Here is a 27,750-nt window from a genome sequence, read left to right as displayed (position 1 = left end):
ATAGCCCGTGCTCCACAACAAGAGAAGCAACCGGAGTGAGAAGCCCGTGCACTGCAATGAAGAGTAGCCCCTGCTCTCCACAACCAGAGAAAGCCTCTGTGCAGCAACGGAGACCCAACACAGCCAAAAACAAATTAGTTATTTAATTTTTAAAAAGAAAATACTCATTTGTGCCCTGAATATTTATCGAGTGTCTATTATTTGCACAACACCATGATAGGTGCTGTGGATATACTGGTGAATGAGGACTCCTAAACTTGTTTCTCTGTATTCTTCCTTCTCTGATGACGGCAAGCTTGGAAACATGTCTAGCTTTCTGGATGAATTAACCAACATCGCACATCATGATGCTACACTCAGGAGACAAGGGTGCTGCACCTTGGCCCAGAGGGTGGCCTCACTGTATGGGATATTGCTCACCCACACCTTCCTTTCTATGTTCTCCCCTGTACAGATGAGGCTAGAAGCCTGGGCACTTTATTCCCCTTGCCAGCAAGGGAAGTCTAACAGAGGCAGTTTTTCCAGAAGCAATGGAAGAGACTGCTGGTTTCTTTGTTTTTTCCAGTTAAACACCAGAAGAATTCTGTGACTGGCTTTGAGAGGGCATCTTGTATGAAAAATACTTATCTTTAAACACTAGAATCACACTCGGGAAGATGAGATACACACACCATGACAGGCACATGGGAACCAAAACCAGCTTCCGGGAACACAAACGTCCCTGTACCACTTACCTAATATGCACACACACTAAAATATACATCTAAACAATTGAAACACAGAAAAAAATGGCATGCATTATTAAAATTGTTAACATTCTCTTTTTTGCTGAATGCACATATAGTTGAATCCACACCACGAAAATGTTCATTGGGGGAATTCCCTGGCGGTCCAGGGCTTAGGACTCTGCGCTTTCACTGCCGAGGGTCTGGGTTCAATCCCCGGTGGGGAACTAAGATCCCATAAGCTATGTGGCACAGCCAAAAAAAAAAACAAAAAGAAAATGTTCCTTGGACATGACTACCCTCTGCTGCCATTAGAGGCACTTGGGATCCTGTTGTGGTATGAAAACCATTAGTTGTAAGTATTTTCAATATGATAATTTTCAATATAATAGCACAGAAAATATTAAATCAACTCATGTACTCGCCTTTCTTTTCACATTCAGACAAACTTGAATATGAAATGTGAATCAATTTTTAATGTTCCACAGTATGTTATTATTTTCATACCCTTCCTTTGGCTGTTGCACCTTCTTCAGTAAAATCAATAGTGGAAATAGCATTATTGACACGTACATAAACACAACCAGACCTAGAAAAATGGACAAGAGAGTAGCAGCCGCTTAACATTGTTCATCTCCGTCTTCTCCCTCACTGTCATCGTCACAACAAAAGATGTCTCAAAACAGGAAGACTGGCTTGGGGGTTGCCAGAGTCTGGATCTCAGTCCCGTTTTTCTCCATCTTCTTCTCTAGTTTTTCTCTAAGCAACGGTAGACTAGTCTCATGAAGGTAGTCTATAATCTCTAAAGAAACTGAATCTTGAGATGATCTGACAAAGCCTCTTCCCAAGGTCAAAGGACGAATGGCGTGGACGATGACAATGCATTGTTTCTGGCACTGTAGCAAGACCTGGCTCTACTGCTTTATTCATAGTCACTCATTCAATCCTCTCAAAAATGCTATGAGGTAGGCACTATTGTTCACCTGTGTTTCAAATGAGGCATAAAGACATGAAACTCATCCAAAGTCATAGAGTCAGGAGGGCGAAGCCAGGATTCAAACCCAGGCAGTGCTGTCTGCTGAACGCAAGGAGCATTTTGTCACACACTGCAGGGTGGAGTGTTACCCGAACCAGTGGGTTCCAAACAATGATGCTGGGCAGGCCACTGGCGACTCATCTGTGAGCTTGTTAGAGAAAAATCTAGCCTCTGGACACAGACTAGAGACTAGGATCAACTGGGTCTGGGATGAGACCCAGGTATGTATCTTTTTTCCCAAGTTCCCCACCTGACTCCGATAGTCCAGGTTTGGGAATTACATATGTAAACCACCTACAAATGGCTGCAGAGAAGAAACTGTACCTCCAGTTTTTTGTGGATCAGTGTGTGTGCAGGCATGTGGTGTGAGCATGTGTGCTGTGCAATCCAGAAGCACTCGCAGCTCCTCACCCAGTGCTTGCTAAACGCCCGGCGGCCTGGTGACCACACTTCTCAAGCTCATTATCTCATTTAGTACTTTTGAAAGTCCTGTCAGGTAGGGGTTATAATTTGCCAATTTTTACCATTTTCCATTTGAAGAATCTGAGGTTCCCAGAAGTCACTACGCAAGGTCACACTACCAGTGTGTATCCCCATATGCTGCGTTTTTAACTATTCAGATATCGAAAATACTGACCTGGAAAAGTCTTCTTCTGCCAAAACGGAACACAGGAAGCTTTCAGCTTATAAAATTTACTTTGGACATAAGATGGAGGAACACCCCTTTAGAAAGGAAAAGGTGTCAAAAAGTTAGTGGCAGTTTAAAAATTAATCATTTCAGTCCTGTGTACTAAGTGCATTGATTGAGGGGTGGTCTACAGACCTAAGCAGCTTTCTTAATCCTCATGTCTACACATGTGAGAAAAATAAGACACATATGAAAAGCTATTGTTCATCTGGTTAAACACACACACACACAGAAGGAAGAAAAACAGCAGTACAACAACACAGATTCTGTCTAAACTAGAATAATCTAAACTACCAGTTGAGAAGACAAGGTGTAACACTAGCTCACAGGGGCTGATGCTAACATTGTCTTCAGCCCCACGCTGAGGGTTCTCTGCAGAGCAACAAATAACCCTCACGACCACTCTGCGTGGGGCCTCCTATGCTTATCCCTCGTTTTGGAGATGGGGAACCCGAGAGAAGATGCCCAAGATCTTACAGTGAATAGGGGGGAAGGGCTGGGACTTCAATTGGGTCCACTCCAAATTCTACTTTTTTCTTTCTTTTTTTGGATATCAGTGTTTTTTAATGGAACTATCGTTAATTTATGATGTTGTGTTAGTTTCAAGGGTACAGCAGATTCAGTTGTACATATATATTTTTTTTTTCAGATTTTTTTTTCATTATAGATTATTACAAGATATTGAGTATAGTTCCCTGTGCTATACAGTAGGTCCTTATTGTTTATGTATTTTACATACTGTAGTGTGTATATGTTAATCCAAGCCTCCTAAGTTATCCCCCTACCTCCCTCCCACTAACCCTTTGGTAACCATAAGTCTGTTCTCTATGTCTGTGAGTCTATTTGTGTTTTGTAAGTAAGTTCATTTGTATCAGTTTTTTTAAGATTCCACATATAATTGATATCCTATGATATTTGTCTTTCTCTGTGTGGCTTATTTCACTTAGTATGATCATGTCTAGGTCCATCTGTGTTGCTGCCAATGGCAACATTTCACAAATCCTACACTCTTAACCACTACCTTCAGGCTAACTATATATTTGTCACAATGCAAAGGCAGGGGTCTGGATTTTTTACTTTACAAAGCTAAATAAAGTGGATGCTTACGATATTCTGGTGAGTCAAATCCACTTTTCATTTACAATAAGTAGGACAGGAACAACCACATCTTAAATATTTTTTTAAAGTGAAAATCACTAACTTCACTTCCTGGGCACTCACTTCCTAAGCCACAAAAGCGTGGCATATTTGTTTCAGTAATTAATTAATCTAGTTGTTATATGATTAGTGGGAATAACTGGATCTGCTAGGTATGTGGAAGTACAAGATGGCTGGGCTCTCTCTGCCTCTTCATGGCAGCAGCTGCCCGCCGCGTGTGCACAGCGTGACACGCACTGTCTCCTTGCTGTCGTCCTCATCACGGTCCTGTTACACCGCTGCACAAATGAGGAAACCGCGACGCAGAGGCAAGTGAGGGAATGACCTGCCCAAGGCTGGCTAAATTATGAGCAGAGTCCCAGGACTTGACGCCCGGTCCACCTGACTGCAAAGCCCAAGTTCTAGGGCATCTATGCCTTCCCTCTTCCCACAGCACCCCACACCCAGGTTGTTCTGCAGATCAAAGCTCAGGCTTCAAGACGTAACAATAACTGATCTGGACATTTTCAAACGAAGTAGGTGTTACATCTCATTAGGTGGACATGCTTTCTTTAAAATCCTGCCTAAACAATTCACAAGGGAGGCTTAAAGAACCTGAAGAGACCGAACTATTAATTTAATTATTTTCACTGTTTTAATTCGTTATTAAAACTTTGAGGATGTACTATTCCCAATGGTATTTGACTGGATGCCATGACATCTGCTTTACAGCTTTGAGATTTCTAAACCTTAACCAGAACAATCAATATTTAAGTATATAATTCTACTTAAAATCATTAAAAATCCATGTTAATTTAAGAAATGTGATTTGAGGCAATGTCACAAGATACACAAACATTTATTGGAAAAGTCAGATTTTTCAAAAGCAGTTTGATATTACAAAGGGAGGGACCGGTCGACATGAATACTTCTTAGGATGGCAGTTGGTGGGGTACACAGCAGAACAGCCTTCCTTCAAAGCCCCTAACACCCTCCCCTCTCAGGGACCCACACCCAAGAGCTGGTGCCCCACCCCTGAGATGAGCTAGAAGAGAAAAGGGTTTGGAACCATGGGCATGTGTCTGTGACTCCCAACAGGGCCTGCCACGAAAAGATTCCAATTCTCCAAGTTAAAAAAAGGACTGATTGTTCTTTGTCCATAATCCCAAGGTGTAAATAACTAACCAGCAGAACCAGTTTACACCCTTCCTAATGGATCAGTGACAACCTCACGCCAGCAGCCAAGTTTCTGGAAGGCAGCCAGGTTGTGGCAGCCCTGTTCCCCTCAGCACCCTTCCCGAACTAAAGGCCAGACAGTCCCTCAACATCCCCACCTCCCAAAGCCCACCAACCCCTGAGCCCTGTGATGCTCAACAGTTTGCATTGCTTAGAGGGACTGTGCTTTGCCAGCCAGCTCTCTGTTGCTTGGCCAGCAGTGAACTCAGGTCTTCAGAGTGGTGGCCTCTCCTCCAGTGACAGGAACTGATTGAAAATGCAAGGACCATAGCGATGAAGACAGACAGTGACAACCGATGAAATCTCACTCCTCGGATGAGAAATGCAAAGGAACAGCACACCGAAAACACTGAGGCAAATCCGAAGAGGAACAGGAGCTTGATGTGGTCTCAAAATATCTCCCCATGGCCGTTTCTTTTCACCAAAAGAAAAACTTACTTTTCTACAGTGGGGCAGTGTGGCAGAGGCTGCCAGAGCCAGGGGATCAAAATCAGAACCACATGCCTCATGATGGGATGTGACCTGGTGACAGAAACACAGGCTCCCCCATGACTGATTCCCGTGTAAAATACAAAACCCGAATCTAACAGTGAGTAAGCGTCTGACAAACTCCCCAGCTGAGGCAAGTTCTCTACGATGACTAGCCTGTATTTTCCCACAATTTCAACATTGTAGAAGACAAAGGCATTAACAGATACACACTACTGTATATATAATAGATAAACAACAAGGACCTAGTGTATAGCACAGGGGACTATATTCAATATCTTGTAATAACCTATAACGGAGGGACTTCCCTGGTGGTGCAGTGGCTAAGAATCTGCCTGCCACTGCAGGGGACATGGGTTCGAGCCCTGGTCCGGGAAGATCTCACATGCTGCAGAGCAACTGAGCCTGTGCTCTAGAGCCCACGAGCCACAACTACTGAGCCCACACGCCTAGAGCCCGTGCTCCTCAACAAGAGAAGCCACCACCATGAAAAGCGCGCGAGCCACAATGAAGAGTAGCCCCGGCTCGCCCCAACTAGAGAAAGCCCACGCGCAGCAATGAAGACCCATCTCAGCCAAAATTAAATAAATAAGATAATAAATAAATTTTAAAAAATCTATAACAGAAATCATTTTGCTGTACACCTGAAACATTGTAAATTAACTATACACCAATAATTAAAAAATGAAAAGAAAAGGCAGAACAACTCTGCTGTTTAGAAGACTCTAAGGAGACAGATCCTGGACTGGATCTTAAATCAGGGGGAAAGTGTTATAAAGGACAGGACTGGGACGCTGGGTGAAATTTGCATGGGGACTGTGTTTTAGACAATAGTAGTGCATCAGTGTCAGGTGCCCTCAGTAAGATCACTGTGTTGATGCAGAATAACAGCCTTGCTGAGGACATGGCGTCCACCACTAACACTGAAACTGTTAAGGGAAAGAATTCTATTCCCTTGTAGAAGGGAGCGGGAGAGGGAGGGATGATAAAGTCAATGTGGCAAATGGTAAAAGGCTAATTATGGGCAAAGGGACCATGGGTTCTTCGTCCCAGTCATAGCTGGTGTGCTCCATGAAGCTTTTAAGAGACTCTTCACACATTTCATTCACTCTTCTCAGGTGTCTTGGGGTGGAGGTGGTGCTTGGAGCGGAGGGAGGGCTGGTCTGATTTACCTGGTCTGGTTCTTAGACAGGGCGTTCCCAATACATATATACACAAATAAAATTTATAGATGAGTTCCATAAGCAGCAGGAATTTCAGTCCTGTTCTTCAAATCTGAGAGGCATTTATTAGAACTCCTCTCTGTTTTTTCATTAGATTAATATTAAACAAATGGCCTTACCCTATGGTGCTAGCAAGATCTTCCCAGTCTATTCCATTAACATCTTCCACATTTATTTCATTCAACCTATGAGAAAAAATAAAAATTAAGTTTTCAAGCCAAAAATCAACATGATCCACATCTTCATGGGCTCACAGAATATTAAGAGCTGGAAGGCCTCAGCGTGTTCACCCCTGTTCCAGCTCCCTTGTTATACAGGCCCAGTGTCACTGGCATGCTAACCCAAGGTCAGCCCAAGGTCTTGGGGTGAGCTACAGACCAAAAAATCACCCTTCCTCCTCCTGAGCCCTTTGCATCTCCCACCAAGCCTAGTAAAAATCACAACTTCACAAGGAACTATATTAAATATGCTGTGATAAACCATAATAGGAAAGAATGAAATATGAAAAAATATATATATGTATAACTGAGTCACTTTGCTGTATAGCAAAGGTTAAACACAACATTGTAAATCAACTATACTTCAATTAAAAAAAAACACAGGGACTTCCCTAGTGGCACAGTGGTTAAGACTCCACACTCCCAATGCAGGGTGCACGGGTTCGATCCCTGGTCAGGGAACTAGATCCCACATGTATGCCACAACTAAGAGTCTGCATGCCACAACTAAGGAGCCTGCCTGCTGCAACTAAGACACGGCACAACCAAATAAATAAATACAATATTAAAAACCAACCAACCAAACAAACAAAAACACAACTTCACCATTCAATGTAGACACACAAGAGTAGTATACATGTGTACTCAGCACTTACTAAGTGACAGACACTGGGTTAAGACCTTGATACCCACTAATCCCTTTACCCTCAACACCACCTGATGAAGCTAGGGGATTATGTCCTTTCAACAAGCCAGGAATCAGGGTTCAGAGCTCGGGTCATTGGTTCAAGGTTTCATGACTCATAGGCGCTACCCACATTGGAACCCAGGCCTGCCTGACGTGAGATGCCCTCCTTGGCTCTGCTAGTCTCTGCTATCTCTCTGGTAGAGGAGAAAAACCCCAGCCAGGCCAGCGTGGAGAACGAGGAAGCCCACCAATGAAGGAGAAGAAGGCTTCCTGAGAGAGCGCAAGAATAATGAAGCTGGACAGGGCGGCCAGAATCCAAAGGTTTCTTCTGCTCTTTGCTGTTCCTCATTGGACATGAGGCCAGGTCCACTAGACTCGCAGACTTTGTAAAACAGGTCCGTGTCTCCCTGTCGATCAGGGGAGGGAGGACTCTGCACGGACCAGGAACTCAAAGACAAAATTAAGACCAAGCAGCAGTGACACCAACTAATGCGTGCTAGAGAGCAGTAGGGCTCGGCCTGAAGTATTTACCTCCATTTTCCAGTGGACAGAAGTAAGCAGTGTCTATGTGAAAGCCTTAAAGACTCAAAGAGCTATGTTTATTGAGTGCACGCTACGTTTTGCATGCATTATTTCATTTCTTCAGCCAATAACACTAAGAGGCAGGTACTGTTATTATCATCCTCATTTAAGATGAACAAACCAAGACCTAGAAAGGCAGGAAACACATCCAAGGTCATGCATGTAGAAAGTGCTGGAACAGGAATATGAACCGTGGTAATCTTACTGCAGATTCTGCTCTTTAACAACTACTCTTTGGCTAGAGAGGAAAACGGGTAAAATATCATCACATTCTATTTCTGTACCTTTCAATGAGGTTGATCTTGGCCTGTAGGTCATTAAGTCCCCGGTATAGGTCCCGACCATTTGTCATCCTCTTGGTTAGAATTTCCGTCCTACATTGAAAGAAAGAAAAACAGTTTATTTTCAGGGTAAAGTTTCCATTAAAATGTCCTTTGTTTTCCTCATTTAAATTGTCCTTATTCAGAACCACTTTATAACTTTTGCAACTCATCACTGCTAAGATTTACCACCATCAAGAATATACCTTTTTAAAAGTTTTTTTAAAGTGGGAAAGGGTAAATAAAGAGATAGAAAGTTGATGGTTATTGAAAATGACTGATGGATACAAGGAGTTCTAAGTTGGTGTGTGTTACACAATTTCCATAATAAACAGTTTAATAAAAGGGAGGAAAAAAAAAGAATAAGCCTGCTTGCAGGTGCTAAAGGGTGCTGTGTAGACTCAATTTTTTTTGCTTGTTTATCAAACAGAGAGATATTGCTCTTATTACCATTATAGCTGCTGAAACACCAAACTGCACAGATTTACTAAAGTGATCAATGACTCAATGATTCCTCTAAGGCCCCAAGTTCATGGCTGAGGGAAAGGATTCCCTGAAGCTCCTAATGAGAGCAGCAGCCCAATTAAAAATATTTAAAAAGTGCTTCTCTTGAAGAGTGAAATCTGTCACAATCTGATGGACAGATCATGAGCTGTGACATTTACTTTCTTGAGCAGGGAGGTACATGAGGCACACACACAGAAACTGACAGTTTTTACTAATAGCCGCCCATGTTCACTGGTTTGAAATGTACCCGCTGATGCCATTTCAATGTTTCATGAAGTAAACCTATGCTCAGCATTCAAGTTTCCTACTTTTTTCTTCAAATTAAAAAAGAACCCTTGCGTGTTATTTAATTATGCTGGTTCTGAAGCATGGCTCCCCTTCATCATTCCCCTTTTAAGACACTGACATATCATCTTCCAACCGAGGCTTTATAACCCACTCCTTTTTTAAAAGTAATTAATTAATTTATTTATTTATTATTTTTGGCTGTATTGGGTCTTCATTGCTGCACGCGGGCTTTCTTTTGTTGTGGCGAGCGGGGGCTACTCTTCGTTGTGGTGCATGGGCTTCTCATTGCAGTGGCCTCTCTTGTTGCAGAGCACGGGCTCTAGGCAGGTGAGCTTCAGTAGTTGTGGCATGCAGGCTCAGTAGTTGTGGCACATGGGCTTAGTTGCTCCACAGCATGTGGGATCTTCCCAGGCCAGGGATCGAACCCGTGTCCCCTCCATTGGCAGGCGGATTCTTAACCACTGCACCACCAGGGAAGCCCCTAATCTTTTTTTTTGTTTTTTTTTTCGGTACGCAGGCCTCTCACTGTTGTGGCTTCTCCCGTTGCAGAGCACAGGTTCTGGACGCACAGGCTCAGCAGCCATGGCTCACAGGCCTAGCTGCTCCGCGGCATGTGGGATCTTCCTGGACCAGGGCACGAACCCATGTCCCCTGCCATCGGCAGGCAAACTCTCAACCACTGCACCACCAGAGAAGTCCCCACTCCTTTTTTTAAGCCTAAGATATAGGGGTAGAAAGGGCTCTGGTTCCTCCATATTACACACTTCACCCCCCCCAAACATTATCTGACCTTATTTCCTGAGGGTAGTCTTCTAGTAAGATAAATATTCTACAACAGAACTGTAAGGTATATAAACAATACACAGTATAATGTAGCAGATTGCTTTTAACATACAACATGCCCACTCTGGATTTCATTCTTCTTTAATGGTCAAGATGATGGAGCCCCCTTTATGCAGGATGATGGAGCCCCGTTTATGCAGGAGACCTGGGTCGTGGGCTGTAGAACCACTGCTTCAAGCTGTCATGTTGCAGCTGAAAGTTAGTTCGGAATCCCTCCAGGGCTGGGAAAAGCTACATTGGGCAAAGAACGTGCAGCAACATCTGGACTGAAACTACTTCTTCGTGATGGATGTACCTAAAGATGTTCTAGGATGAAAGACTATGACTGTCCTGCTTTGGATGAAGACAGAGGAACTGCTGAATTAGAAAGCAAAAGTAAAAAGGTGGAGGTATTACTGATCACTACACTTGTGATTTCCCTCCTAAATATTCAGACGTTAATTTTGTATTTCTTTCATGCTATAAATAGGTAACAATCTTGTTTTATGAAGAAAGGGACAGAGTGAAGAAACCAGAAGTCAATATTCAATATTAAAAAGATTCAAGTTCTGTTTACAAAACAGAAACACACTCACAGATACAGAAAACAAACTTATGGTTACCAAAGGGGAAAGGGGGCAGGAATAAATTTGAAATTGCAGATTAGCAGATACAAACTACTATATATAAAATAGATAAACAACAAGGTCCTACTATACAGCACAGGAAACTGTATTCAATATCTTGTAATAAGTTACATTGGAAAAGAATAAAAAAAATAATATATATGCACAACTGAATCACTTAGTACACCAGAAACTAACACAACATTGTAAATCAACTATACTTCAAATAAATAAATAAATAAATAGAATAAAAAGGTCTAAGTTCTTTATGAAGAAGCCACACAATGAATCAGGGGTGGTTAAATGCTAACTTAAATTAGCTTTCGATATGGAAGTGGTTGGAGCAGCGGATTAGAGAGGATCATTCTTGACCTACTGTAAGGCTTTCCACGTGGTAGTTACAGATATTCTTAGTAACCTCAGCAGTCCACCCCTCTCCGGAAGTTGCTGAGAGAGGAGCAGGGAATGCTTCTTGTTGAAATTTATGTAAGAAGCCTCAAACTTACCACTTACTTTTACACTGCATCCACTTCTTGGTTTCCACTTTCGCCTCCACTTCTACCCAGGATATGCCTTTGTACAGTTTTTCCCGAACAACTGACAGGTGGCCTTCAGGATTCTCTTGGAGTTTAGAATCCATCTCGTTTATCTCCTGGGGAGACATTTCCTTTAGAATCACTTCTTCAACAGCCTTGATTAGTTTCTGGGTGTCCGTCTTGCTCCAAGCACCATGATTTCTTTCTGTTGACATAAAAGGATGGTCTTGAAGTTGCTCATCTATTTGCTTTCAAACACAATATTAACAACAAAATGATGATGAAGGGTATCTGTCATTTGACATCTCTCCAAACCCACAGAAGCTACAACACCAAGAGTGAACCCTAATGTGGACTGTGGACTCTGGGGGGTTAAGATGTGTCAAGGTAGCTTCACGGATTGTAACAAATGGACCACTCTGCTGGGGGGTGTTGAGAATGGGGGTGTGCCATGCATGTGTAGGGCAGGGGATAAGTAGGAAGTCTTTGTACCTTCCTCTCACTTGAACTGTGAACCCAAAACTGCTCTAGAAAAATAGTCTTTTTTTCCCTTAATTTATTTATTTTCTTTATTGTTTTGGCTGTGTTGGGTCTTAGTTGCGGCACATGAGATCTTTGTTGAAGCACGTGGGATCTTTTGTTGCAGCGCAGGCTCTTTGTTGTGGTGCACGGACTTCTCTCTAGTTGTGGCGTGTGAGTTTTCTCCCTCTAGTTGTGGTGCATGGCCCCTGTATTTTGTGGCACATGGGCTACAGGGTGCATGAGCTCAGCAGCTGTGGAGCATGGGCTTAGCTGCCCCGCGGTATGTGGGATCTTAGTTCCCCGACCAGCGTCCCCTGCATCTGAAGGAGGATTCTTTACCACTGGACCACCAGGGAAGTCCCAAAATAAAGCCTTTATAAACAAAAAGGTAAATCAGACACTTTTCAGAAGACAATGGGCAACATCTCAATTACACAAACATAAAACTATCAGTTATGCACTTCCCTGGTGGTGCAGTGGTTAAGAATCCGCCTGCCAGTTCAGGGGACACAGGTTCAAGCCCTGGTCCAGGAGGTTCCCACATGCCGGGGAGCAACTAAGCCCACACGCCGCAACTATTAAGTCTGTGCTCTAGAGTCCGCGTGTCAGAACTACTGAGCCCTTATGCCACAACTACTGAAGCCTGCACACCTAGAGCCCGTGCTCTGCAACAAGAGAAGCCACGGCAATGAGAAGTCCGTACGCCACAACAAAGAGTAACTCCTGCTCGCCACAACTAGAGCAAGCTCGCGCGCAGCAATGAAGCCCGAACGCAGCCAAACAAAACAAAACAAAACAAAACGAAACAAAACTACCAGTTACATGCAAATCAAAACGAAACTACGAAAGTGGCCATAGATTCCTTTTAAGGACCAATCACACTCTCTCTCTCTCTCTCTCACACACACACACACACACACAACCAACTGAAAAGAAAAAAATCCTTTCTTAATGCAATCTTTTTTTATCTTCGAGAAAGCTGTTCTTCCTATTTCTAAGAGTAATACCTACTGCAAGAAATTGTGAGGTTCCCAAACATTTAGTGGAAAGAGAATAACCGAACGACTTTCATGTTATATAAGTAACTCTCCCCAACAGTTTCTGGAGTGAAATTAACAGCTGCAATGGCATCACCACAGTACTTGATGAAGAAGGCACCTGTGAATTTCTCTTTTTCTTTCTTTTTTTTAATATTTTGCACTCATTAAGATATTTTTTCATTAAAAAAAATATTTGGCTGTGTTCGGCCTTAGCTGCAGCATGTAGGACCTTCGTTGTGGCACACAGGTTTCTCTCTAGATGCAGAGCGTGGGCTTAGCTGCTTTGCAGCATGTGGGATCCTAGTTCCCTGACCAGGGATTGAACTCACGTCCTCTGAAGTGGAAGTGTGGATTCTTAACCACTGCACCACCAGGGAAGTCCCAGCACCTGTAAATTCCTAAAGCCAGTCCTTGGTGCAGGGCATCAAAAGCTTCTATGATTTGCTCTTCTTGTCTACATGCTCACAGTCATGCTAAGGAAGAGGCCGCAAGCTGGAAGGCTACAGATATCTTCGATCTGGCCTACAGAGTGTTATTGTTACTATTTCCCCAATAACAATTTGGATGAATATTTAAAAATCAAGAGAATCCCAAGAGGGTTTTCCCTGGTAGGGCAGTGGTTAAGAATCCGCCTGCCAACACAGGGGACATGGGCTCAATCCCTGGTCTGGGAAGTTCCCACATGCCATGGAGCAACTAAGCCCATGCACCACAAATACTGAGCCTGCGCTCTAGAGCCCACGAGCCACAACTACTGAGCCCGTGTGCCACATCTACTGAGCTTGCGCTCTAGAGTCCGTGCACCACAACTACTGAAGCCAGTGCGCCTAGAGCCCATGCTCCACAGCAAGAGAAGCCACCACACTGAGAAGCCCGCATGCTGCAACAAAGAGTATCCCCTGCTCACCGCAACTACAGAAAGCCCGTGCGCAGCAACAAAGACCCAACACAGCCATAAATAAATAAATAAATAAATAAATAAATAATTTTATTTTAAAAAAGAGAGTCCCAAGAAAAAAAGATCTTGATTTCACACACATGTGCAAATCCAGATGTTTGCTTTACTTCTTGGAAACTGGCAGAATTGGCTGTGCTGAGTCTTCATGTGGCACCGGTGGCCAGAGTTGGTGGCACAAAAGGCGTGGTCTCCACCACCTCAGAGTTTACCACGTGCGGACACGCGGACGCCTGGCTGGGACCCGCTGCACGGCTCTGCCTGCAGGGCCAGAGCACGTGAGCCTCTAGGCTGAAGCTAACACCCACTAAGGACTGTCTTCTGAAAGCAACTGGGGACTTTTTAAGGTGAAGAATATAACCAAGGAAGCTTTTTATGAAAGAAGAGAACAGACAAGAGACGACTGACACTGGCTTTGGGAAACGTCCCTGACTAACAGGCCCTCCCTTTGATGGTTTCCCTGGTCTCCTGGGGGAAGGGACCTTGGTGGCCCAGGTTCTCCTGCCCACCGGCTGAGTGGGTTTCAGTTTACCTGGCAGTTGGAGTCACACTGAAAGCTACTGACATAAGGTGTGGCAGAAATCAGTCTGGTGAATAAAGGCTGCATCAATATGCATGAAGAAATAAATGAATCAGTAAGAGAATGGCTGAAAGAGTGAGGACTCTCTCAGAAGACAGGCCTGCAGTGATGCCTGGGCCCTGGGCCACTGTGGGCTGATTTGTTCACCAAATTGGGCTCTAGAGACCACGACTTACGACTGCTGATCTGGGAGAACTTCAGGGCCACAGAGAGGCTACTTCGAGACACCATCTCACCAATCTTTCTCCAGTCGTTTCCATGGAGGGACTGGTATACCTTTAGCTTCTCAGTATCTCCTTTGCTATACCTTAGAGGAAGGGAAAACAGATCACAGCTAAGCGTTAACCACAAGCTTAAAACCACTATTCTCACTGCAGCATGCTGCAACGCTGGGAGAAGCCGTATAGGGCGGGCTGTCAGGAAACCTGCTCAGCGCAGTCCTACCAAGGACCTGAGCCCAGATACTTCCTGTCTCGGCATCTCAAGCATGAGCACCCTGTAAGTCAGTCACTGCAGTCCCTGGCTCACTTACACAGAGGCCAGGGCAAATAATCCAATCATGCTATTCCCCAGCCAAACCCATAAAGGCTTCACACAATAAAACCCAAACTTCTGACTGTGCCTGCAAAGCTCGGTGCTCCCTATTGGCCTTATCGGCCTTTCTCACCTCGAAGCCTCTGGACCTGTGGTGGGAATGGCCTCCCTCCACCGCTGGAAAGCTCCTGCAAGCTCTTCAGAAGCAGCTTAAATGGTGCATCTTCAGAGAGGGCTTCCCTGACCACCTGGTTGGAGGTGTCCTGCTGTCCTCTCCCACAGGACACTCTGCTGCTCTCTCACTGCCCCCGTCACCACTGGCAACTGTACGCTCGTGGCTTCCCTGGTTTATCTGACCCTTCGTCTAGGCCACCACTGGCCAATGGAAATATGAGCCACAGATGTCATTTAGAATTTTCTAGTGGTCAGGTGAAAATTAATTTTATTAATTGTTTTTTTTTTTTTTTTTTTTTTTGCTGTACGCGGGCCTCTCACTGCTGTGGCCTCTCCCGTTGCGGAGCACAGGCTCCGGACACACAGGCCCCGCGGCCATGGCTCGTGGGCCCAGCCGCTCCGCGGCATGTGGGATTCTCCGGGATCGGGGCACGAACCCGTGTCCCCTGCATCGGCAGGCGGACTCTCAACCACTGCGCCACCAGGGAGGCCCTATTAATTGTTTTAAAGATAATTTATTGGCTCAGGCAATTGAAAAGTCCAGATACAAGTGGGCCCTAGGGTTAGCTTAATCCAGGAGCTCAGTCAAATCACCAAGGACCACTTTCCACCATTCCACTCTGCCTTCCATGTTTTGGGGGGTTTTATTTAGCGGCAGCATGCGGCATGTGGGATCTTAGTTCCCCAACCAAGGATCAAACCCACACTCCCTGCAGTGGAAGCATGGAGTCTTAACCACTGGACAACCAAGGAAGTCCCTAATTTTATTTAGTTTTAGTGAATTAATAACATATCTTGTTTAACTCAATATATTAAAAATGCAGCCATTTCAACATGTAATCAGAACCTAAAAGTATGAATGAGATACTTTACATTCTCTTCTCCACACCAAGCCTTCTAAGTCCACTGTATACTTCACTCTTCAGCGCATCTCAGCTTGGACTAACCATAGTTCAAGTGCTCCATGGCCACATGAGGCTGGTGGTCACATGGATGGACAGCACAGCTCTGGAGGGGAAGTCCTCGGAGGGTGGGGACATTTGTCAGTTTTCTACACTTTGGTACCCGGTAACGCTTGACAGACAACAGATGCTCAATAAAGATGAGACAGGGACTTCCCTGGTGGCACGGTGGTTAAGAACCTGCCTGCAAATGCAGGGGACATGGGTTCGATCCCTGGTCTGGGAAAATCCCACATGCTGTGGAGCAACTAAGCCTGTGCACCACAACTACTGAGCCTGAGAGCCACAACTACTGAAGCCCGTGCGCCTAGAGCCCATGCTCTGCAACAAGAGAAGCCACCGCAATGACAAGCCCACAAACTGCAATGAAGAGTAGACCCTGCTCGCCACCACTAGAGAAAGCCCGTGCGCAACAACAAAGACCGAACGCAGCCAAAAATAAAAGGTGTGACAGATGCCTTAGCACAAAGCTGTCACAGTTTAAGGAAGTTAAGAGGCAGCAATCCCACATAAAAGCAAATACATTAAAAGAAAAGAACTAAAGTGCACTATAATACATGCAGATTTTGAGATTAAACATCTTAAATGTTTAAGGGAAAAAAAGCCATCATTATGACATTTTATAACTCCTTTTTGGTGGGGAGGAAGAGGGGTCAGAAGTGGTAGTTTATGTTGTTACTAATGCAACACAAAAGCAGCCCTAGTAAAATACTAACCATTTCTAATGAGGATGATCCACAACTACCGGGGGACAGTAAGATCCTAGCATTCTCAGAAATGGATCTAAAATGCAGAGCATGGTGAACAGAGATGCGAAATCCTTCACCATTAAGAATCAAGCTTTTTAGCAGTTTCCTTTATAAGGCAAGCAGGGTCTTCCTGAGATTTAAAACAAGACTTAAAAGTACCCTTGAAGCAACAAAAAAGAGGACATGAGAGAAAAACAGAGTGTACGAAAATGAGGAAACAGGTGTACTGACCTCCATGGCCCCTTGGAGCCTTACAATTCTTTGATTTTTGACTTTCTATGGTTTTTTCACTTAAGAGTTCCTTAAGTTGGAAACATACTTTAAGGGTAAATGGCCAGCACAACACAAATAATATGGTACCAGTGAATGAACTTTATTATCAGAATGACAGACCTTCATTATTTGAAAAATGCCATTTCCCACAGTGATGTAACAGGTAGAAAAACATGTTACCTCATTCATTTACCAAAAGCATCTTTTTGGTCCCACTTAAAACGTCACCCTTAGTGAATTTCTTTAAAGTACACGGCGGGGGCTTGGGAAAAAGGGAAGGCAGGTTTCAGTCTGTGTGGAGGCGCCTTTCCTCTACTTCCGGTTTATTTCTTTTGGTAAAAATTTTTAAAAAGAAGCCGAGGTCATATCAATGTTAAGTTCTGATAGTACCTATGTCCTGATTCAAAATCACGGCGCTCAGTAGGACCCAACTGGCCCTGACAGATTCACTCCATCTGCCTCCTGGAAGTGAGATCAGTAGTTCAGCCCTAGGTGGCTGTCTGGGCCCTCAAGGGTAGGAGCTGATGCTTTCTCCCTCATCCCTTTGTCCTTAAGCAGAGTGCTTACCCACCACTGACGCTCAGTCTACATTTGATTTATTTGGAATGTTGGGAACAGAACATAATTGGGTATTTTATTTAGGAAAAAAGGGAGGACAGAAAGGCTACCGCCACATGAAGCTCTGCATTGATGTTACCGAATCACACTTAAATGACCTCACACAAGTGCTCACCCCCACCTTCAAATATTTACTGAAAACCCAAAGCACTGGGCTCAGTGCTGAAGGGCACACATCACACTGAGAAGGAACGTCTGGGTTCGCAAGGAGCTTACAACTTAGGAGACTGCCAAGAAAACTGCACGGGTGACGCTAAGAGGCAGCGCATGGAGAATGCTACAATTGACAGCATAAAGTAAAAGCCAGGGATTTAGAAAGGGGAAGATGACAGAAGATTTATTCAAGAGGTGGAAACTGAAAGGGTCTTTGGAGACATACACCTGACGGCACATCTGGTTTCACACACGAAACTCTTCACAATTTTGTTGTGTACATGTTGATTTACAGTATCAGCAAAGACTAGAGAAATGTTCTGCTCAAGTTTTTTCTTACCTGCCTTTGTAATTGTTGACATCAAACAACTTCTTTGCTCGACAGTATACGAGTTTCCAGGGCCAGGCAATGCCCTTACCTAAAGTCGGAAGAGAGGTGGTCAGAGGGACAACCGGAGCGTGGCATGAAACGCAGTTGCAATTATAAAAGAAACCCAGAAGGGCCCCTTTTTACAACACAGGCTATCCTAGACCCCAGGTGGAGGGTGCGGTTTCCTATGTCCTGCAGAAAGCCGTCTTGGGGAGCAGATATACAAAATCCCCAGTTTCCTTGGCCATCTCTGGAAACTAGATGCTTAGTATGTAGAGGCTCTAGCTTCTGTTCTGCTAAATTCATGGAAAAGACCCTTATTAGGCAAAGAGCTTTTAACATAATCTGGAGGTGGAGGACACACTCCAGCAGCTCCCCATAAGATAAACAAAAAACCTTTGCAATTGAATAAGCTTTTTCCTGCTTTGCCACTCTAAAGATGAAAGGATCCCCAAGCAGGGGCTCACTGTTTGTTTTCCTTTGTGCATTCCACCTAAGAAATTATCCTCTTTAAATTCAAGAGAGATTTTTTTTCCAGTCCAAACCTACATTGCTTCATGACCTTCTAACTTCCCCAGGATACCTCCAAGAGGAGTGTTCCAGCTCAAAGCGCAAAAATGGCTCTACTTAAAAAAACGACTGAGACTCTGGTGTATACCAGAGTACTTTGTGCAGTGTATGCAAAAAATACACAATAGAGGACAAGAAGAGAAACCAAAACCGTAATTGTTACCAAGTAGGAAAGCTGGAAGCTGATCATCTAATTTGTTAGAAAATCTGTAAAAGCACTATTCTTGGGAGACGTGAACACATTCCAAATCCCTGAACGTATAGGCTGGCAATAAAAATACTATTAACGTAGCAGCGGCTAACATGCACTGCATGTACTGGACGGGCCAGGCACTGTGCTCAATACTCACCGCGGTTATCTGTGCAAGGCTGGAAGGCTGCAGGTGGTCAAAGAGGCCACAGTTCTAAACTTACCAATGTGCAATCTAAACGAGTATTTTCTTTTTAAGTCGGTGATTAGAGATTTCTCCTCTGGGTATCTGTCTGTGTACAGCAGCTTGTCTGCATTCTCGATTCCTGTCAGAGACAGAAATTCTCGCAGGTTTTTCTCTAACTGCTTATTTTTCTTCATGGAAAACTTGCCAAATTTAATAGCGACACCTAGGATTTGGGGCAGGAGAAAAAGGTACACAACTGTCAACAATCAATGAAAGCGAACCACCGTTTGGTCTTTAGCAATCACAACAGCACCCATCAGCTCCTCCCCACCTATCGTGGAGCAGCCCCTGCTTGTGCCCTTGACATTCGCTCTCCTGCAGAGTTCGGCCTAAGCCACACTGTCCTCCCAAAGTCTTCCCTGGCCATCCTACTCCAATGTGACCTTTCTTGTGTCATCAATTCCTTTTTACACAATTATTTAAGAAATAAATTAACAGTAATAGATATTCATTAAAAATTCAAACAGTGTTGAAATAAAAGTTTAAAAGAAGTGCCCCCCCCCCCCCGGGCCTCCCTGGTGGCGCAAGTGGTTGAGAGTCCGCCTGCCGATGCAGGGGATACGGGTTCGTGCCCCGGTCTGGGAGGATCCCATATGCCGCGGAGCGGCTGGGCCCGTGAGCCATGGCCGCTGAGCCTGCGCGTCCGGAGCCTGCGCGTCTGGAGCCTGTGCTCCGCAACGGGGGAGGCCACAACAGTGAGAGGCCCGCATACCGCAAAAAAAAAAAAAAAAAAAAAAAAGAAGTGCCCCCCCATTTCACTATCCTCTCCCCTCCTCCCCCCAAGGCAGTGCTGGGAACTGGGTGGCACAAACATGAACATGTATATTCTCTACGTATATATGTTGGGGGGAGGTGGGGACAATGTCACTGCAATTTACGTTCTATTCCTCGTCATAACTCAAAGCACTCAAGTCTCATTATTATTGACTGCATTACACAGTACATTTTCCTAATCTTAAACTTATTTAAAAAATCTTTTATCACTTGCAGTACACAACCTTACATTTGTAGTTCATTCTGAAACCCAATAAGCTTTCTGGGAGGTTCTTGTAACACAGTGAAATCAAGAAGGAGACCAAGCTGGGTGTTGCCTGAAGCCATGCCCACTACAACCAGCTCACCCTCAAATTAATATCCTTGAAATTACACCTCACCAAAGCTGATGATGTTGATATGCGTGTTTTAATTTGATTTCACTTGTGTCCCCCTCCCAGTGTCTCAACCACTTAACCTCCTCCCCCTCTTCTTCCGGGCTTGATCTTCTAGTCTGTGGATCACCTGGATCCATTAGTCCCGGTTTTCCTCGCCTCCCCTACCAGAAGTTGGGCACAGAGGAGGAAAACGAGTGCACTTCATTTTGGTAATTTTACAGTGCAGATAATGATTCTGGAAGGAGATAAAGCTGAAAGTAGCTAAGGGATGCTGTTTGTGAATCTATAAATCTGAACCACTCACAAAAGAAAGTCAGGGCTAGTTACGCATATAGAGAAGTTCAACAAATATTCAAGTCCCACAAGCTTACCCTGGGCTTTAAATTCTTTAAAGTGTCCCAAGTCATCCCGATACATTCGCTTAATTGTAGTGGCAGCCCTCTCCTTGATATCAGGGAGGAACTCCTGGAGCCCCCTCACAGCGGAATCCAAATCCACATCTGAATTATCTGAATCTCTCGAATCTTCAGATAAATATTTGGTTTCAGGATCTTTAGCCCACTCCAAATTGCTATCTTCTTCATTTGTGGGTTCTAATCTAAGAAGAAAAACTGGATTGATTAACATTGACAGGTCACGTCCCCTAATGGTTTTCAGATTCTTTCCTTACAGTGACTCTCCCTTTGACTACGACAGCATTAAAGCTGGAAGGGATCTTGGAGTTGATTCAGTCTGTGATGTCTGAACTCTGTAATATAGCTTTACTAACTTGGATACACCTCAGAGGCTGCCTGGAAGGTAAACATGTCGCCCTAAGACCTATTTCCACCAGGCATTGCTTATGTTACTATTTCCCAACTGTATTGTTTCAGATATTGACTTCCTCATAAGCTCAGCCCTCTTCTACACCCATGCATACTCAAGACACCTCCCCGCCACCAATGAGTTGTTTTATAATAATGGTTACTAATTAGTTAAATCAATATTCAGGGTTTACATCGTTACAATTGCTTCCTTGCAGTTAACAATGGCCACATATTTTCCCCTTGGCAGTATAAAGAAAACATAGTCTTCTATGTATCTATCACTAATTCATTCCCACAGACTTTCTGCCACATGTGCAAAGGTGTTCTTAGCCAAGGGCATCAGCTAACCACCCAGACAGGAAACTGAAACAAAACAAAAACAAAAACAAAACTGTACGCATTTGTCTGAGCAAAGGGTCAACAGCTTTCACAGGTCCACAGCCCCATACAAGTTAAGAACCACAGGCCGAGAACATTCCTGCATCGTTATCAGTGATCTAAAAATGTCCCCAAAGAGAGGGCACAGAGGATGATGTGAGTTGGGCCCTCTGCCATTTAACTTCTATGTGAAACTATTTTAAGCCAGGACAATCTAGCAAATGTAAGAACGTCACAGAGTAGAAATGGGGAGAAAACCTGTCCCAACTCCCAGGAACTGAAATAAAGTGCTTCAAAGAAATTCCTGCATCTATTCATCAGCCAGTATACTTAAATGATAATTATATAAAGAATGATATCTAAATTTCTTTTATTAGGGAGAACCCTAAGTCAAGTTTTTTTCCTGTTCTGTAACATCCTAAGTTCTCTGATCCTTTCTCCTCTCTCTGTACATATAGACAAGGTAATTGTGGGGTCTTACAATTCTTTTTAAACTTATACATAGAATTTCAGGGCTGGAATAATTCTTAGTGAAAACAGACTGTAACTGCCTTATTTTATACATGAAGAACGCAAGGTACCTGCCAAGTTACTCAGTTAAATGTGCACGACATCCTATACATTCGATGGTCTATCTCTTTATGATTTCTGCCACTTCCTATGGCCATGCTGAACAAAGAGGTAACGGGCAGACTTCACACCCAAGACGTACACCATCAGAAGGCTCTACACCCACATGTTACCTCTGCACCTCTTCCGAACAGCCCTGGGGTTTCTCCTCTTGTGGCCTGGGTTTCGCAATTTCTTTAATCAAGGTACCAGTACCTTCCACTGAATCAAAGAGCGTGTCCTCAGAGCTCGTCCTGAGCACTGAAAAATAACCACCAGGTGCCACGGCAATATCAACAGAAGATCTTCTCTTCCTTTTCTTAGACTTTTTCTTGAGGCCACTGGACTCCTGATTGCCCCCTGCAGTCCCGACCTCACCAATCACTTGGGATCCCTCTGAGTATATGTTCTCAGCGCTCTCAGGCGCAGGCAAGGCCTCGAATTCCTGGTCACTTGGACGCTTCCTTTTTCTTGTCTTAGAATTGCTTTGATCTGCAGACACTGGTAGTTGTGCAATTTCACCTTCTTGGCCCATGGGAGGCTGGGGTTCCTGCTCTTGGGATTCTGATCCGGGCAGGGTGATGCTTGCACCCAGACTCTCCTGGACAGCATCACAGGACGCGACTTCCCTCCGATGTTTTTTATGCTTTTTCCCCCCGAACTTTATCATGCAGTTCTGACTCATTTTCACGTGACTTAGTAACTAAATGCGGTTCATCTGCTTCAGGCCCTTTTGTTGACTTTTGCCGCTTGCTTACATCAATGTAAATGACATCGACATGCTTTCTAAAATTCTTGGGTGTGTTCTCAATGTTTTCTTTATCCACCAGGATGTACACCATACCTGTTTCCTTATAGACTCCCAAAGCACCTTTTCTTCTCTTTTTATTCTTTTTGGGTATAGAAGTGGTCTTTTCAGGCTCATCGCACATTTTTGATTGTTTCAAAGGAGAAGAAACAAGATGCTGGGCATGCTTTCTCTTTTTTTTTACCCTTAGTTATGTCAGCCTGTTCCTTTGCCAGGGAGGAGTCTCTGAAACTTTCATGGGGATGTCTCCCATGTCTCTCCTTATGTACAGAATGCTTGGTCTTTTTCTAGACGAAAACTGGAGTGTGGGTTTCCAATCTGCTTGATCCTCCTTCCATTTTACTCCTATAGGGAAACAGAACCACGTGGTTTCTTTTTGCAGAGCATTTTAAACATTAGCCTCAGGAGGAAAAAAAATCACACAAAAACGAAACTGCAGGACAAATGGCAAGCCTGGAGTCATGATTATAAGTTTTCCATTATTCTAAATGTGTAGCAAGCTCACTGTAATTCACTTGTCTGGTTCCATTGCCTTTATGATATGGAAAAAATATAGTTAATTGAGAACAGTGCTCTGCCATGATCGGGCCCTTGTTCCCCCATGGCCTCATCTTCTACCTCTCCTCTCAAACTCTGTGCTCCAGCTACACGGGCCTTTTTTTTTTTCGGTTCCCCAAACATGCTCCAATCCTTTCCCTGGCTTGAGGTCTTATAAATCACGACTCCCTCACTCTGGGCTGCTCTCCGCTGTCTCCTACCCCTCCCTGCCTTCTTTCATCCTTCAGAGCTTGGCTTGAGCATCGCTTCTTCCAGAAAGCTTTAAAAGAATATAAACATTATGATAACATGCATCCTGAGTTAAGACAATATAAATGTTATGATGCCGTGTATATTGAGTTAAGAGAATATATACATTATGATGCCACGTATATTACATTCAAAACACAAAATCGTTTCATGTATCTTTTCTGAATGGAAACATATGTAGTAAAACTATGAATAGAGCATGGGGATTATAACTGGTAAATTCAGGGATTAGGGACAAGTAGAGAGCCAGTTTCTCTTATATCTGCAATCTTTTATTTCTTAACTGGAGTAATGAGTACAGGGGTATTTGTTATATTTTTGTCTACTCTTATTTGTCTACTCTTTTAAAGTGAACTGAAATAGTTCACTTTCTAAAAAGCAAGGGGCAGAACAAGAATACAGACTCCTTTCACTGAAAAACAAGCATTAAGAACTTCCCTGGTGGCGCAGTGGTTAAGAATCCACCTGCCAGTGCAGGGGACACTGTTTCGAGCCCTAGTCCAGGAAGATCCCACATGCCACAGAGCAACTAAGCCCTTGCACTACAACTACTGAGCCTGTGCTTTAGAGCCCATGCTCCACAACAAAGAGTAACCCCCTGCTCGCTGCAACTAGAGAAAGCCTGCGTGCAGCAACGAAGACCCAACACAGCCATAAATGAATCAATAAATTTATTTTAAAACATACAAGCATTAAAACAAGCAACTGAAGGATGTAAACATACTGTTTCAAGTATTTACCAAAAGAGAGAGAGAGAGAGAGAAAAGAAAGAAGCCTTTCCTGACCCCTTGAGCTTGGTCCATTCCCCAAATGATATACTTTCATAGCAAACTATTTCTCTTTTGTAGCATTTAGCCCAGCTGTGGTTCAGAGCGGGAACATCAAGTATCCACTGACCTCAAACTAGAAGATCGCCTCTTTGAGAAAGAGGCTGAATGGGCCTTGTTAGTGTCCAACAAAATGTCCAAGTTCTGCAATAAGTCGGAATGAAGTTTAATAAGGCTCCAATGTCAATTCTTATACAGAGCACATGCATCCTGGAGTTTAAGTACAGGAATAGAAATGTACTTCACAAAAGACATGGTTAAAAATATAATTTTACAAACACATCTTACAACTCTCCTTGCTCCGTATTGCTTCTGGGTTTCAATTTTTAAGATTTTATTTCTCTGCAACTAAAAGTAATACTAAAGGTAATACGTTTAACATGGTTCGAACATCAAAATAATCTGTCCTTATTTTCCCTCCTTTCTCACAGAGAAGGTAGCATCTGTATATTCTGATCTGCATTTTGCTATTTTCACTTAACAACAGATCCTGGAGACCTCTCTGTGTCAGTGGTCTTTCAAGTCTGAATGCTTAAGCACCTTTTCTACCAGAAGGTACCTACTTTCTCCTAGGTAGTCAAGAAGCTGTAAGAATTGTCTAGCTGGAAGGATGGGGAATAACAAACATATGGACTGATACCTATAAGCCAAAACTACCAGCCTCAGGATCTCACCTCCAACGGAGGCACCAGGAGCTTTGGTTAAGGCCTTACTCCCTGGTGTCACCCAGAGATGCACAGAAACCCCTTCTTAACCCACTTCTATGCAGCTTCCACCTCCAAGACACACCCCCGAGACTGCTCCAGTTAGAGTGCCTATGACCTTCGAGCCACTAAATTCAAGAGATACTTTACTGGCCCATCTTTCAGGATCTCTCTCTCTCTCTCTCTCTCTCTCTCTCTCTCTCTCTCTCTCTCTCTCTCTCTCTCTCTCTCTCCCTCTCTCTCTCTCTTTGGCTGCACCACGTGGCTTGGCGGAATCTTAGTTCCCTGACCAGGGATCGAATCCGAGCCCCCTGCAGTGGAAGCACGGAGTCCTAACCAATGGACCACCAGGGAATTCCCTCAGGATCTCTCAATAACAATGAACAGAGCAGATAATTCCTTTTAGTATTTTTACCTTCCATTAGTTTCTTTCTTTCTTTTTGTAAATACCTTGTATGCTTCTCCTTCTGGTCTCTTGAACTCAGCACCACATTTTAAATATATAGTCATGTCCCACTAAAACCTTCTTATGGCTTCTCAATTATTCTTTGTAAGTTTATTTATTTTATTTTATTTATTTTTGGCTGTGCTGGGGCTTCGTTGCTGTGCGTGGGCTTTCTCTAGTTGCCGCGAGCGGGGGCTACTCTTCGTTGTGGTGCACAGGCTTCTCATTGCCGTGGCTTCTCCTGTTGCAGAGCACGGGCTCTAGGAGCGCAGGCTTCAGTAGTTGTGGTGCACAGGCTTAGCTGTTCTGAGGCATGTGGGATCTTCCTGGGCCAGGGCTCGGACCCGTGTCCCCTACACCGGCAGGTGGATTCTTAACCACTGCACCACCAGGGAAGACCCTCCATTATTCTTAAGATAAAGTTCCAAATCCTTACAGACCTACCATGCGCTTCATGAGCTAGTCTAGTCCATGCCTACCCCTCCACCGCTCATTTCTCCCTGGGTTTCAGACATCCTGTCTTCTTTCCGTTCCCAGAATACACCATGATCCTTCTCGTTATCAGGGACTTTACAAAAGCATCTCATTTCCCCAGGAATGCCTTTCCTCCATTACCTTTCTGCGCTATAACTGGTCTAAGTTTGAAACTCACTTTCTCTAATCACTTCTGGGTCCCGCCTTCTCGTTACAATGTTTCTCAACAATCCAGCTGCTTGCCTACTGCACTTCGCTCCGTTGCGACAGAACCGGCCTCCTAAGGGCTGGGATCTTCTCGAACGGCTGGTTCCCAAATGGTTCCCTGGCATTCGACATGTATGGATATATATTTATTCACACTCATTCGGAACATACCACTTCCCGCCATGCAGGGACATGCCAAAGCCTGGTCCCGATCCCCTCCCCACTTTGGGGTGCCCTGGAGACACTGCTCTGCCCCGGGGTGGGCGTTCCGGGGCTGAGAGAGAGGAACGAACGAGAGGTTCCCGAGTGGAGGGGCTTGGAGCGGCTGCGGAGAAAACAGGCGCCACCCTCATCGCTGGGGACCTGGGCCAAAGGCGGGCCTCCGGGGAGGTGAAGACAGCAGCCACACACCTCTCGGCTCAGACACGCCAACTGGGAAAAAAGGCAGAGCAACTATAAGGCGCTTTCACTTACCTTCCGAACGCGTGGCCACCTGCCTTCCAATCCGGAAGTGCTGGTGTGGCGAAAGCGGAAGTGGGTGTGTCACTTCCGGCCCGCCCCCTCCGGCATCGCGCTGCCGTAGCAGCTCACTGGCTGTGGGGCTGTGACTCGCGTCGTTTTCTGCCCAATTTGCTCCCGGGCTTGTTGCGAGTCGGGTGGGACAGGGTAGAGCGTGATCCTAAAACTAAGAAAGTGGGACAGAGCCCTTCCGCTGACTTGCTTGTTCATGCACGCATGCCATTTATTCAACGGTTTTTTTTGCTGAGGTCCGTCTGCAGTCTAGGAGTGAACAGGATGCTGAGGGCTAACCTGAGGAACACAGAAAACAAACTAATCAACCAAGATAATTTCAGATTATCCTTTAAGGAAAATAGATCAGAGTAATGTGATAGGGAGCGACTAGGGACAGTGAGAGCTAGGTTAGATAGTAAGGAAGGCTCTTGGACGAGTGACAGCTGAGTTCTAAATGAAAAGGGTGAAGAAAAATCGATGGAAGAGTGTTCCAGGCTGGGAGCAAATCCAGAGGCCCTGAACTTGGTTGCTGCAGGAACTGAAAGAAGGCCAGGATAGCGGGAGCACCGTGAGTGACGGGGACAGAGGTAAGGGGTGAAGTCAGGGGGTGGCAGGGGCTCAGTGGTGTGGAGTCTAATGCACATTGAACTTAGGTGGAGGTTAGAGGTAGAAGAAGCCTTGAAGATCTATTCCGATTCTCCCATTTCCACTGAGTCGTGAAGAAACTTAGCTTATGATTAAAAGTAAAGCTTTAAGCAGGCCATCAAGTCGAGGCCAGTATACATGCCACCCAAACTTTTAGTCTTACTGCATAGTGAAGACAATCACACCAGCAAAGAGATTTCTCATGGAATCCTGTAACAACTCCCTGTTTTAGGAAATCTTTATTAGGTAATATTAGCCTTACTTTGTGGATGAGAACACTAGGGCTTCATGTAACTTGTCACAGGGGAAGTTATGTGG

The 27,750-nt window shown here is 44.4% G+C and overlaps 1 protein-coding gene across 2 annotated transcripts; it reads right to left on the bottom strand.

Moving 5' to 3' along the window:
- On the bottom strand, nucleotides 1–26,792 carry LOC132482949 (transcription termination factor 1-like). 2 transcript variants are annotated; one of them, XM_060088206.1, is made up of 10 exons: nucleotides 26,749–26,792; nucleotides 22,137–23,155; nucleotides 20,581–20,807; nucleotides 19,036–19,221; nucleotides 18,022–18,100; nucleotides 14,395–14,525; nucleotides 11,092–11,326; nucleotides 8,307–8,396; nucleotides 6,654–6,719; nucleotides 1–2,484 (listed from the first exon to the last, which is right to left on the bottom strand). In XM_060088206.1, exons 2-10 carry the CDS (start codon nucleotides 22,685–22,687, stop codon nucleotides 2,370–2,372), a joined length of 1,680 nt encoding a protein of 559 aa, XP_059944189.1. In that variant the 5' UTR covers nucleotides 22,688–23,155; nucleotides 26,749–26,792; the 3' UTR covers nucleotides 1–2,369. The 2 variants fall into 2 exon arrangements, with proteins under 2 accessions (XP_059944189.1, XP_059944190.1); XM_060088207.1 differs by lacking the exon at nucleotides 22,137–23,155 and having other exon boundaries at nucleotides 26,749–26,768.
- Nucleotides 26,793–27,750: the final 958 nt, after the last annotated feature.

The sequence above is a fragment of the Mesoplodon densirostris genome (genome assembly GCF_025265405.1).
Source record: "Mesoplodon densirostris isolate mMesDen1 chromosome Y unlocalized genomic scaffold, mMesDen1 primary haplotype SUPER_Y_unloc_1, whole genome shotgun sequence".
NCBI lineage: Eukaryota > Metazoa > Chordata > Mammalia > Artiodactyla > Ziphiidae > Mesoplodon > Mesoplodon densirostris.
Note: the sequence above shows the minus strand (reverse complement) of the source record. Positions and strands in the feature narration are given on the sequence as shown.